Raw genomic sequence first — 13,683 nt, 5'->3', positions numbered from 1 at the left:
AACTATCCTATAACTAGGATAGTTATTAGGATAGTTATATCTTGATATATCCCAGTTTTTAACCATCAATATGACAGAATATTTCTATGTATTTGCAGATGAAGATTCTTGCATATTTATTTCTTGCAACAAATAAGTAACTTAAGCAGTGACCAGCAGAAGTGGTACTAAATGAAGAGCCGTTTGAGAGCCAAAAGAGCCGGCTCTCGGAAAGGGAAGGAGCCATAAGATTGGCTCCCTTCAAAGAGCCGTAATTCCCATCACTACAAAGCATAGTGGAATTGACATGGGGTGATGTACGGTGGGTACCAAGGGACAATCTTCTGGGATCCAAAAATTGCGCATGTGGCATAAATATAGTAGTTTGCATTTTAGTGCCCATTAGTACCATTTATTATAAATGGTGTTTTTATCAATGATGAAGCAGGTTAATGTTGCATTGGGTAATATGGTTAAAATTGTTTATCACAATTATGTACCTTTATATCACTATATTTTGATATAACATGATGAAGTTTATTGAAAATCTGTTGTGAAGCTGTTGATAGATGAAATAACCAATTGGGAATGTCTGCCTTTGGCCAATCCAGTGAATTAATTGGACAAATAAAGGTACATCATCACATTGCTGCAAAAATTAGTCCAACAGTACCATAAAGTAGTCATGCTCAATGATTTACAACACAATAGTGTAATACACCCCGAGATTTTAAAAGTTTATATGCCACGCTATAGCAACATCTCTGACAGTAGACAAATTTATATCATCTCACAGTTTATATGGTCATATTGCTTAACCCTAGAAGAATGTATTGTGCTAAAAGCATGACAATGCATATTTATATAACACTGTAGTATTAATATTGTAAAAAGAAAAAACATTCAGATGTGATAAATTGCAAAGCTAATTTGAGATGAAAATGAGTGCATACACACGTCAAATAAAGCCTCCAACTTCATACATTTATTCATTGTCAGCATTGCTAGTGGCAATTTGGACTACAAACACATGGAGATTAAAAACCAATTGCTTGATTAGTCCCACACAAATAAATAAAGCATCCTGAATGAATATTGATGCAGGTCCATTTGTGGTGAAGTTCAGGAAGGAATATGTTTTGGCAGACAATATGACTGTCATACTGTAGTTAGAATAAAATACATACATTTAAAAATAAAATCTTAAACCATTGCTCTGGTCAAAAATACTGAGGAACATTAGTGGCAATGACATGTCAGTGCATCTTTAAGTATAGTATGATACCATATGTTAAACAAGTAAGTCTAAGTTGAAATGGAAAAAAGTGCCAGAAAAATAAAATCTAGAATATTTCATGATCTGAACTTACTTGTAAACATTGTAAATATGTTCTTAAAAAATTATGACAATTTTTAAAATTCATCTGACTCAGTAGTGAGAGAGACCAATCTAGTAGCATGACTGGGAGAACAAAATGAACACCCAGGTTTCTTTCATCACAACTGACAACTCTTCACAGAAATCAATGTGTAAAATAAATTTAATTTCCCTAATAATGCTATGACCACGTTAGTAGTTTTAAATGTGCAACAAGGAGAGGCAGTTATGTTTCCATTTGGTTTGGGGGTGGGTGACAGTGATTGCCCCCATTTCAAGTAAACAGTTGGTTGTATCAGTGTGTTTGTGTTCATATATTTCAGTCAGTGGCTAATGTAGCTCCGCAGAGCTTCCTGGATAAACTGGAGGCTGCGCTTGTACAGAAATGAGTCCTTCTTCTCTGGCTTGCAGATATTGAGATGATCTACGTCAACCTTGATGAGCTCCCCGATGCCGAGATCTGAAACCAAACCACAGCAGGCTCAGGGTAAGAGCTAAAGGAACAAGATTACAGACGTATGGCTTTCAAGATCTATGTTCTTTTTTCTCATGCATTCATATTTAAGCTATACTCCTATTTCCCCACATGCATTAGTTTACATACTTGCTGACTGTGTCGGTACCACCAGGATCTTGATCATGGGACCAATGTTTGTTGGAAGGGTCTCTGCAAAGCTCAGCACCTGGAATTCCTTTTCTTTGGCCATGTTCAAGAAGTTCTCATTCAGGTTGCGCAGTGCTGGTGAGTCTTAAAACACATGGACAATGACTCTGATTGAACAATTTCTATGAAACAACAAGAGTCTTGGACCTCAGAATTCATTTTATTCACTTACCTTTACAGAGTTCTCTGACTTCTATAGAGGGAAAGAGGAGATATCTGACATTGACCGAGTACTCTGCCATAAAGGTGCCGTGGTGAGGAACACTATAGAACATAATGCCCTTGGTGTTCTTTAACAGTTCACGCATATCCGGGTCCTCTGAGGCATCCAGCAGCATTTTCTTCACAAGCAATCCTGATGGAAAAATCAAACAAAAGAGGATTCAGACAGAGTGTGAGCACAACATTTAAATCCGACAAATACAATCACATGTGACCAAGCCATTTGTTTTTTTATGTTGCGTTCAAGGGATATGAGTAAAAATCTGACATGCTTGTGGAAGGAAAGTTCTGACAAAATACCTCCCATACTGTGGGCTACCCACACCACAGGCCTCTCTCCGACTCCTGCCAACTTTAACTTCTTTAGCAGCTCTTGACTTCTGTAGGCCAAGGACTTCCTGAAGATAAAAAAAGCAAAGAATGAATCAAGAGTTCACTCATTGAGAGTCTTGTGGAATTGTGCATAATGAATATTGGATAATATAATAAAACATTTCATGTCATTAAGAATTAGCTTTAAATAGGCATGACATTGGATTTGTGCAAAATATTAAGATTATTACTATTAGTGAGTAACTCTTAATAAATATTCTCTCTCCAATAAGAGAAATTTCCCATACATGCATATCCCTACAATATTTTATACTTGCTACTACACAGTGGACATATGAAGAAACTACAGATTCTTCACCTCTGATTCTCAGCGGGACACTGGGCCATCCAGTCACTGAGGTGACTGTCATACTCCACTGATAGTACTCTCAGATTTGGACAGTCAGCTGCCAGCCATGACTATAAATAAAAGAGGACACAATAACAACAGAGAGTTGATTTCCTTCAAGATCAATCCAAATCTGTGTAAGACCTCATATTTCATTGAGCAAACCAAACACTATTGAATCTCCCCTATAACCAGAAAGACCAATCCATAGTTGTTCCAAAGATTTTATTTCATTGTAGGAGGAAAAACATGGAAAGGCACTTTCTCCTTCTACTACTACTACACAGTAATTAGAGGAAGGATTAGGTGGATTTTTCACCTTTGGCCAGCACTCTGTGTAGTCATCCCTGCTTTCTGCCTCCTTCTCTTCTTCTAACATACTGCGGTCCTTCTGCCTCCACGTCTTAAAAGCTGCCCCTAGAATCCCATGGATGAAGAGCACGTCTGCTTTGATTGGCTGGCTGGAAATGCACACATTGTCAAAGGTAAGTGTTGGTTTACATACAAAATAAAATGAAACTAATACATTGTAAAAATTATATAACAATAGAATGAATTGTTTTCCTACTTGCCACGTGTTTGCGGGTGGAGGATATAGACGCCGTCTTGGTATTTCTCTTTCACCGTCTCCCTATCCAGGTTGGCCAGAGCGCGGGCTGCATGAGATGCCTGGATGGCATGAGGAGACTGCATCATCTCAGCCAGTACAGATACCCAGCCTGCAGACGTTATATAGGTAAGGCAGAAAGAAAAGAAAAAAAAAAAGATTGGATCTTTTATAATCTGTTGTTCAGTTTTCAGCTAATACAATTGGGCCAAAAAGTATTAAAAGCAGAAATTAAAAACAGATGAACAACTATGAACACTGTAAAGCATGTCTGGGTTGACCAAGAGTTTATAGCTGTGGTGGCAACAACAACAAAAAGTGGACATCTGAATGACTGCAGTCTTTGTAATGGTGAATATGGAATCTGTAGATGAAATCGGCACATGCAAAAATAGGCTTTAGATCTTGTTTTTTAATAACATCCTCACTGAGTACACCCAGTCAAGATTACACATAACCAGAACCCTTTATGGAATAATCAGATAAGTTGCAGACTTACCAGACAGGGCTATGGCCTGGTGAACACTCTCATTGAGTGCCAAATTTCCTATGATACGAACAATGTCCGTCTGAATCTTCAGGGAGTCTCTACGAAGCTGATAAACTCTCTGGAGGAGCTGCAGACCCCTATTGGCAACTATGTGGTCACAGTGGCTCTGGACCTGCAGACAAGATATGTCTCAGTAAGTTCAGAACATTTATTCACCAAATTCTCCACAAGAGTTAGTCCAACTCACTGAGATTGTTGTTCAAGTATGGACCAAATTAACTGGTGAGATAATAGTTGTTTCTATTCAGAAAACAATTCAATTCAAAGAACAATGTTCAGTGTGTATAGTTAAAACACTGTTCTATAAATACTTGCATGCTGACAAGAGTCCCTCTAACCATGAAACATAAGAATCCACTGCTCGACAACTGCTACTACAGTTGTTGTTATTGGCTCTGTTACTGATGCGGACATTATTCTTCCTATAGCTGTCATTCCTATTATTACTAATTTATTATTAGTAGTGGTGGATGGCCGCCCACCATTGAGTCTCGTTCTGTCCAAGGTTTCTGCCTGTTAAAAGGAAGTTTTTTCTTGCCACTGTCGCCAAATGCTTGCTCATGGTGGGATTTGTTGGGTCTCTGTAATTAATATTATAAAGAGTACGGTCTAGACCTGCTCTATAGGAAAAGCGCAATGAGATAACTTCCTTTATGAATTGGCACTATATAAATAAAATTGAATTGAATTAACTGAACTAAAACAAAAGGTGCTTTGTGTTTTTAAACTTTTTACTTTTAAATGTTGGGGTAAGATGAACAAGATGTGCTGTTGAATGCATTTCTGTGTTAGGTTTATGTGATAATTAGGATCAGTTTAATAAAAGGAATGCAACAACTTCACCCAGATAATATTTAGATGTGTAATGAACATCATTACCTTTGAGTGCTGTACCAGTGCCTGTAGGCAGAAGGATTCCACCTTCTCAGAGGGAACAGAGGTGAGGCTCTGGGCGTAAGGCAGCCCATTACCACCAAAACACCACAGACCACCCTGCAACATAGGAGAGCGTATGTGTTAGTAAGAGGATTTAAAGATTACAATTTTCAACCTTTTTGAACAAAGTTGTTCTGCCGCTTTGCGTTCTAGGTAGTCACTTTTGAAAAGACTGTATATAGAAGTGCATATGTTAGTCCATCTTTCCATCTCAATTACCCGTTGTGTTGCCAAGGACTGGGTGCTCTCTCTGAGGGCCAGTGAAGTAAAGTACTGAACACATTCGTCCACCTCAGACTGAGGCAGAGACCCCAGCAGCTGCCTCAGTCCATCCTCTGCTGATAAACCCTGTGAAGAAGTTAACACATCTTAGTTATCTTATATACCTGTGTGACGTAAAGCTAAGGTTAAGGATCAGCAGTGGTGAATTGCTAGTGTCCCTTGCAGATTGACAGCCTATTATTATTATTATTATGATGTTTAGTACTGAAACAAAGTATGTGGATGAGTGTGGTTTGCAAGTAATAGAGATATAGATGTATTTTATATAATAGATTATTCTACAGAGATACTTACATCCTCCAGGTCAGGCAGTGCAGGTGAGCGCAGGAAGAATCGAAGGTCTACCTGAGGAGTCCGGGCCAGGGCCACTGCAGTTCGCTGGTCTATAATCTGGGCTGCTGTCTGGTACTGGTAGTCTGCGTTATTGACAACAAGTGTGAACTAATCCCACCTCACTTCACTTGTTGTGTATATATGGTAAACCTGAAGTGACATACAACAATTTAGTGTATCTTACCGTGCCAGTGGTGATTGCCTGCAAGCTCCTGTACAGCCTGTAGTCTGATGGCTTTATCGGCTGACTGTGTCCTCTTTAGTAAGACCCATAATGCCACCTCATGTGGGTCTGCATCCACATGGCTAAAGTGCTCTAAAATATACAAATAGAGAACAAACTCACTGGCTGAACATTTACAGAACAAAGTGGATAAAGGGTGCTACAAATATTCCTAAAGGCACTGTGGAATTGCATTCAAAAGGTATCTACTGTGACTACCAGTATCTATAGTACCACTCTCAGATTATTACAACAGCTAGGAAGTTACAAACCTTGTGGTTTCAAACCATGTGTCATCAACTTGGCAGCTTTTTTTTAAAGTCAAAAGTTAATTTATTAGATATCTTACTGAAATACAATTTCATGAAAAAGCTGTCACATATTTCTATAATCTTAATTCATTTCATGAGTGATTCGTACAGAGTTAATATAAGGTGAACAAAACAATCAATCATGTGTATTACAGCCAATTGCACAATATACACATTAATGCAAAAACTGACATTCAAAACAGGATGTGCATGTACAGTGGTGTGAAAAAGTGTTTGCCCCCTTCCTGATTTCTTATTTTTTTCCATGTTTGTCACACTTAAATGTTTCAGATCATCAAACAAATTTAAATATTAGTCAAAGATAACACAAGTAAACACAAAATTAAGTTTTTAAGTGAAGGTTGTCATTATTAAGGGAAAACAAAATCCAAACCTACGTGGCCCTGTGTGAAAAAGTGATTGTCCCACCTATTAAAACATAACTGTGGTTTATCACACCTGAGTTAAATTTCTCTAGCCACACCCAGGCCTGATTACTGCCACACCTGTTCTCAATCAAGAAATCACTTAAATAGGACCTGCCTGACAAAGTGAAGTAGACCAAAAGATCTTCAAAAGCCAGACATCCTGCCGCAATCCAAAGAAATTCAGGAACAAATGAGAAAGAAAGTAATTGAGATCTATCAGACTGGAAAAGGTTATAAAGCCATTTCTAAAGCTTTGGAACTCCAGCGAACCACAGTGAGAGCTATTATCCACAAATGGTGAAAACATGGAACAGTGGTGAACCTTCCCAGGAGTGGCCGGCCGACCAAAATTACCCCAAGAGCGCAGCGACGACTCATCCAAGAGGTCACAAAAGACCCCACAACAACATCCAAAGAAAAAGTTGAACTTTTTGGAAGGTGTGTGTGTCCCATTACGTCTGGCATAAAAGTAACACCGCATTTCAGAAAAAGAACATCATACCAACAGTAAAATATGGTGGTGGTAGTGTGACGGTCTGGGGCTGTTTTGCTGCTTCAGGACCTGGAAGACTTGCTGTGATAAATGGAACCACGAATTCTGCTTTCTACCAAATCTCCTGAAGGAGAATGTCCGGCCATCTGTTCGTGACCTCAAGCTGAAGCGAACTTGGGTTCTGCAACAGGACAATGATCCAAAACACACCAGCAAGTCCACCTCTGAATGGCTGAAGAACAACAAAATGAAGACTTTGGAGTGGACCAGTCAAAGTCCTGACCTGAATCCTATTGAGATGCTGTGGCATGACCTTAAAAAGGCAGTTCATGCTCGAAAACCCTCCAATGTGGCTGAATTACAACAATTCTGCAAAGATGAGTGGGCCAAAATGCCTCCACAGCGCTGTAAAAGACTCATTGCAAGTTATCGCAAACGCTTGATTGCAGTTGTTGCTGCTAAGGGTGGCCCAACCAGTTATTAGGTTTGGGGGTAATCACTTTTTCACACAGGGCCATGTAGGTTTGGATTTTGTTTTCCCTAAATAATAACAACCTTCATTTAAAAACTGCATTTTGTGTTTACTTGTGTTATCTTTGACTAATATTTAAATTTGTTTAATCTGAAACATTTAAATGTGACAAACATGGGAAAAAAAATAAGAAATCAGGAAGGGGGCAAACACTTTTTCACACCACTGTACAAGGCAGGTGTTTCCTTTTTATTCCTGAGAATAAATATTTGTGCTTCTATTAGCAACAACTTCTGCTTTCCAATCCTAGAAACATGAGTGGCAGTATTATGGCTTCACACTATGCACTTTAAGTGTCATTTTCAGGTGAACTGCTACAGTATGACGACAACTTTTGGTCTCTTACCATCTAATGATTGCCGCAAAAGTCTAGATGATATTTCCAGAAACCGCCTTGCTGCCTTATGAAGTTCCCTCCTTGCTTTGTGTGTGAGCCCTGGAAAAGACAGTGTGAATTTATTTTATTTATTTTTTTTTTTACAAATACAATGACCTAGAAAATCAGATTTTCATTTCTATAAAAACACTACCAAGATAACAGAAGCAATTTAATAATGGTCGATATTTGATATCTCAGTATTGGTTGGTAGGTGATCGTTTCCATTACATAATTGAACCGTGACCAGTGGAAGTGAGATCAGTCAACAGACTGACCGAAATATGCAGGCAGGAAAGAGAGTAGAGGGGAAAGGATGAAATACAGGAAGTAATGATAACAGATGTCACTGGGCACCTGGACAGGCAAAGTTAGTATGACTGTGCTAATACAAGGAAATAAATAAAGCCACTCAGCACATTTTCCAGTTATCATCCAGCTGGTTTGGGAAGTAGGACAGTGTCCAAAACAATACACCTAAACTAAAAGGAAATCTCAAAATGGTCTTATTCTTTTCAGTTTTGGCCTAGCTGAATGACATTCAGTACCTGCCGCAAGGTTCTCCTTTTCATCTGAGGGAGTGGCTCTCAGATAGATGTATGACTTGTACTTCTCCTGAAGAATTGCACTAGTGTCAATGGTAACAGCCTTGTCCAAGGCCACCATTTCATAAGTGATAAAAAGACAGCCCCTGTAGAAAGGTAATGGATAAGCTGTGGCACAGTGAAAGTTCTTTTCATACATGTACAGCAATAAAGTTTGGCCACGGAAGTAAAGGATTAAAAGTTGTATGTAACTACTGTAACTTACCCCAATACAACTGCACCAGTAACTTTAGCAACCTTCCCTAAATTTCAGCAGAGAAGGAATCTATATTAGATACATTTGAAGCTGTTCTCACAAAAGCATAAAGGTTGAATCCACGTATTTGGAATACTTCAGTCTGTGAGATTGCTGGTAAAAGCGGTGTGCGTGTAAGCCAATTATGTGCAATAACTTACTTAAATCCTTCCACTGAAGCACTTTCTTCACTCCAGCTGTACTCAGTTTCCGACAGCGGATCAAACGTAAAGTTGCACCAGACATCCTCCGCCTGCATATCCCCCAGTATGATGGGCCGAAGTTAATCATACCACCAAACAAGACTAATCACTTATTCCAAACTACGCCTACCTCACACATGAAATGTAACGTTACATATCATAGTGTGGCCAATGACACTTTTGCTAAAGCTAATTTAATGTAAAACACATATAATTGCCCTGGGCGAACCAGCTACAAGGCTCTAATGACCGAACCATCGACGGTACCAACATATAACCAACTGACAATTATTAATACCAACTATCAGTCCACTAATGTAAGGCATCACATGATTAACAAGTCCTCTAGCTAGCGTTAGCTAATGTTAGCTGCAGTTAACTTGGAAAAACTAAGCTAGTTGCGACTGCCACCTCAACTGTCAGTCCAACCCCATCATTCAGCTTTGTGTTACACTAAAGCAAGCCTTGTGACACTCATAGCGTTAAGGTTAACATAAACACTGCAGTTAAACTGTAACAACGGGTCAAGCTAAATTAACGGTTAGCTAACACTAATTTACTCAATACTTAGCTTTTGGCTAACGTTTCACTTTTAGTAATAGGGATATAGACCGCTAGCTTACTAACGCCAACTGTAACCTATCCAGCTGACTGATTAAGTTAACCTTTTCGTGTGGGTTAATGTTTTCATTGTTAAACAGTGACATTACCTTTATTTATCGACTGACAAGATTTAAAACAACTACCGTAATGTTCTCCACGACTGCAGTGACGGCGTTCATAAGCACAACGTAAACTTGTCTCACAAATTATACGTCATCTACCGCAACTAACGCGATTAGAGAAAAAAAGCTAAAAACGAAATATTTTAAAATAGTATCTAAAAGCTACTTAACGTATGCTATACGATGTGTGATACTTTGTGTGTTGCGTTACTAGAACACTTTATTTAATTAACATACAATAAAATATCTGTGATGTGGTTTTGCTGTTAGGAGGGGGGTCTTCCTTTCTCCTGTAAAGCTCAATGGCTCTGAGGACACCAGTGTCCTTCACAAACTATTATAAATATTGTAATGTTAGCAGAAAGAGGTGTTGATGCCAGTGGTGTTGACTGGTTGACATGAGGCTACAGTTTGTGGTGGTGTTTTGGATTGCATTCTATTGGTTATTTATTATTTCAGGTAGTTAGTTCCCTTAATGTCTCCACCAGTGGACAACATCACAATGCAATGTTGTACATCGACACAACAATCTCAAAATACGATCAACATTTGTCTAACACAGTCAACAAAAATGGAACTTCTCTAAAGGAAGTATTTATTTGGATGACTACTGTATTGGGTTGCAATATTTTACATGTTATCATGTCCATATCTTGTGTTTCCTTGCGCAAGACAAGGGCACAGTTTTGTTTGTGCTAGCAGACACCCTACACACCACAAGCTTTGTATGGAAAACACAGTTGTCATGATTTTGATTCTTGCTTTTATTGCAAACTTATGAGCAAAATTCAGTAAATTACATTCAAATATAAAATACAAAAACTTCTGAACCTAATGCCCACCTTTCTGTGTCTCACGCTCACACATACTGTACATGCAAACACACACACAGACACACTAAATTACTTTGAATCCCACACCCACAATGCCACTGCTCTGTAAAAAAACATGTGTGAGGCAGCAATTAAAACATCAAATGAGTTTTAATTTATTAATTACAGGTTAACACACAAACACTCGCCTTCCTTTGGGGTACATGTATACAACCATTCTCTTTTGCATAGTTATTAGATGATCAGCAGGGACAAAGGATAAGTCTTGCCTTGCAGCATAAATGCCCAGTCACCAATATATATTTGTAGATTTTTGCCTTGTCTAAATTAAACAAAGATTCTGTGCAAGCATACATGAGTGTCAATCACCACTTAATACAGAGTGCTAATATTTAAGAGGAATATTCTATTTTCATAAGCAGCCATTGCCACATTTCTGAGTGTCAAATGACTGTTTTTAAATATCATACATCAGTATTAAATGATGAAAGGCAAGTATGCTTATGTCAACACCAGATATATATTAACAAACCGAAAGACATATAAAACTGATTGTTGTTTCAGAGTGTTATTCTGTTGAGCAGGGCACACAATAAACCTTGATGTCCTTGTTCCCTCCCCTCAGCTTCACCTGGTCATATAAATCAATACAGATTTAGTCCAATATCATTTGTAAATCCATTTACAACTCTGGGCTCATTTAGTTAGAGTCACCCTGGTGCTCTCACTCCTCTCAGGTGCATGTTTCCTGATAAGCTCTAATAATGCTCTCATAAGCTGGAGGTGGGGTCTGTGTAGCATGGAAACCCCTCAGGCTGTTGTTCCCCCAAAATGACTCGGGTCTGGGTGGAGTGGAAGCCGGCTGGGCTGCTGTTTGAGCTGATCCAATCGATGTGGTCAGAGTCGGTGTACGAGGCAGTGTGGTCTGGCTACCTTCCTCTGCCTCCCTCGCGATTTGGCTGCACTGGATGAGAGGGTGGAAGGTGGAGGCTCTGAAGCTGGATTTGTGCCCCAGTGGATCAAGGTGATCTGGGGAGGAAGTCTGGCGGTGGAAGCTGAAAGCAGCACTGACCAAACTGTTGTTGCTGCGCCGGTCGTAGCTGCTGTTGCGGTTAAAGCCCGGACGGTTGCGGGAAGACGTGCGTGATTGGCGAGGAGGGCGGCGGGTGATGCTGGCAGAGCCTGCTCTGCGTCGGGACATCCATGTCAAGATCACATATACCAGGGCCCCCAAGACCAAGCCCACCGCCATGGACACACAGAAAGCAATGATCAGAGGGACTGTGAAGAGAGAAACACTTATCAAAAAGGATATTTTATGATCTGTACTTCAATAGGTGGATCCTTCACAAACATCCTCCATATTCTTGGTTTCTATTTGGTTTTTTTATCCCTTACGCCCCATTAACTTATTTACGCTTCAGGTTCACTGTGAGGAACAAGAGTTTAATAATAGTTATGTACATGCCCTACATCTAAATGCACTTTATCCTTAATAACATTTTGTCTATGTATTTTTTTTAAATCATCCCCTGGGAATGGAAGGAATTTTAATTAGAATCTATGCCCTTACCAAGATTACTAAAAACATCTGTTTGTAACAAATGGACGATTGCCAACAGTGTCTTGCAAGATGGTGCCCCTTGACAAAATAACAGGCTTTCCTCTTTCATGTTTACCAGAGCAAGTTTTAGGAAACAACAAACTGATTGCATTTCATTACCACAAAAAAAGCACTGACTTTTTGCTCATTGCATCTTTGCCTTGGAAGCAGTAGTGCCAACATAAGCGTGCTTGAGAGAAAAGAGAGAATGCAGCAGCTAAGACAAATCCCGTTGGGCTGCTGCCAGGGAAAACAAATCAATATACTTTCAATACAGTTAAGTGTTAAAAAGACTGAACCTACTTTGCTACCAGCCCATATTTCCACAGTAGTTTTTTTTCTCTAACTTTGGGAAAAGGGAAAGGAGACACTGGTCAAAAGTCATCTGGAAATGACATTTTGGGAAGGCAGAGAAAAAAACACTAAGAAAACATGCCATTACCTTTATAAATTTGGAGTGAGTATTCATAAAAATCACAAAAAAGGTTTCTTTGAATATACTCATTTGTTGGATAATGTAATCTTAAAGGAATCAGGACCATATATTGTATCTATTCCAGAGGCGATTAAAGCTTGAATTCCTGAGAGAACAATGGTGCCAATCAGAGAGACCACATGAAAAAGACCAGCTAAAAGGGAAGTTAGAAAAAACTCACCAGCATCGAAAGAATGAAGTATTTCCAGAAAGAGATTTGTGTTGTTCTCAGCCATGACTCTGTTCTGTTAGAGGAAAAGAGAGACTGATACTCAGTTCAGTCTGTCGTTTACTCTCTTTTCTTCTCCCTTTTCCTCTTCTGTCAATTCTTGCCTGTCTCTCTTTTCTTCTGATGGATTTTCCTGTCTTTCTGCCTCCACTTTTCCTGTTCTCTCACTTTCTCCCTCTCTCCTTCCTTGCCCACTTTCTCTGTCAGTATGTCTGTCTACCTCAGAGGGAGACTCAGCCCAGAGGCACACAGGACTGGCGGCTAACTCTGGCAGTCGTCTTGTTTATGGAAGCGGAAAACTACACTGTCACATTTCCTGCTTTTCTGCTTGAAATTAGCAACAGGAGTGGCTTATCTATCCAGGACAGAGATCCTGGAGGTGGGGAAATGGGGTGTTGCTATAATCACTTCCTCCCCCATCATTTCCTTCAGGTTGATTAATGTAAAACAGTATCACACCAGTGCCGTAGGACTCAGTATTCCACTATAGGAAAGTCCACCACACTCACCAATATTTTTGTTCCTTTTAGAAATTATAAATATTTCAGTCTCTCTCATGTTTTTTTCCTCTACCACAGAGACCATAGGCGACACTTTTGCAATAAGCTGAACCAGCAATTACAGCCCTGGGTCTGAAATGGGTGTTGAAGGCAAAGCCATAGCTGGAATTGATGGTGGCAATACTGTAAGTGCTTTTAATACTCAGTTGTAATGATGCAAAAAATTATACTACTCTGGTG

The 13,683-nt window shown here is 39.3% G+C and overlaps 2 protein-coding genes across 4 annotated transcripts; both read right to left on the bottom strand.

Annotated features, from left to right (window-relative positions):
• Positions 1 to 942: 942 nt before the first annotated feature.
• Positions 943 to 9,904, bottom strand: serac1 (serine active site containing 1). Of its 3 annotated transcripts, none has more exons than XM_044168450.1 (17): positions 9,789 to 9,904; positions 9,037 to 9,128; positions 8,846 to 8,882; positions 8,584 to 8,726; positions 8,006 to 8,095; positions 5,857 to 5,988; positions 5,634 to 5,755; positions 5,277 to 5,405; positions 5,001 to 5,114; positions 4,071 to 4,233; positions 3,533 to 3,683; positions 3,284 to 3,425; positions 2,935 to 3,035; positions 2,544 to 2,641; positions 2,194 to 2,376; positions 1,962 to 2,105; positions 943 to 1,817 (listed from the first exon to the last, which is right to left on the bottom strand). In XM_044168450.1, the coding sequence occupies exons 2-17, from the start codon at positions 9,119 to 9,121 to the stop codon at positions 1,681 to 1,683; spliced, it is 1,971 nt and encodes a 656-aa protein (XP_044024385.1). In that variant the 5' UTR covers positions 9,122 to 9,128; positions 9,789 to 9,904; the 3' UTR covers positions 943 to 1,680. The 3 variants fall into 3 exon arrangements, with proteins under 3 accessions (XP_044024385.1, XP_044024384.1, XP_044024382.1); XM_044168449.1 differs by having other exon boundaries at positions 9,825 to 9,888; XM_044168447.1 differs by having other exon boundaries at positions 9,037 to 9,843.
• Positions 9,905 to 10,549: 645 nt separating this feature from the next.
• myct1a (myc target 1a) lies at positions 10,550 to 13,279 on the bottom strand. Its single transcript, XM_044168457.1, has 2 exons — positions 12,896 to 13,279; positions 10,550 to 11,917 (listed from the first exon to the last, which is right to left on the bottom strand). The coding sequence occupies exons 1-2, from the start codon at positions 12,948 to 12,950 to the stop codon at positions 11,370 to 11,372; spliced, it is 603 nt and encodes a 200-aa protein (XP_044024392.1). The 5' UTR covers positions 12,951 to 13,279; the 3' UTR covers positions 10,550 to 11,369.
• Between the last annotated feature and the right edge of the window lie 404 nt (positions 13,280 to 13,683).

Source organism: Siniperca chuatsi, linkage group LG16, assembly GCF_020085105.1.
Source record: "Siniperca chuatsi isolate FFG_IHB_CAS linkage group LG16, ASM2008510v1, whole genome shotgun sequence".
Lineage (NCBI taxonomy): Eukaryota > Metazoa > Chordata > Actinopteri > Centrarchiformes > Sinipercidae > Siniperca > Siniperca chuatsi.
Note: the sequence above shows the minus strand (reverse complement) of the source record. Positions and strands in the feature narration are given on the sequence as shown.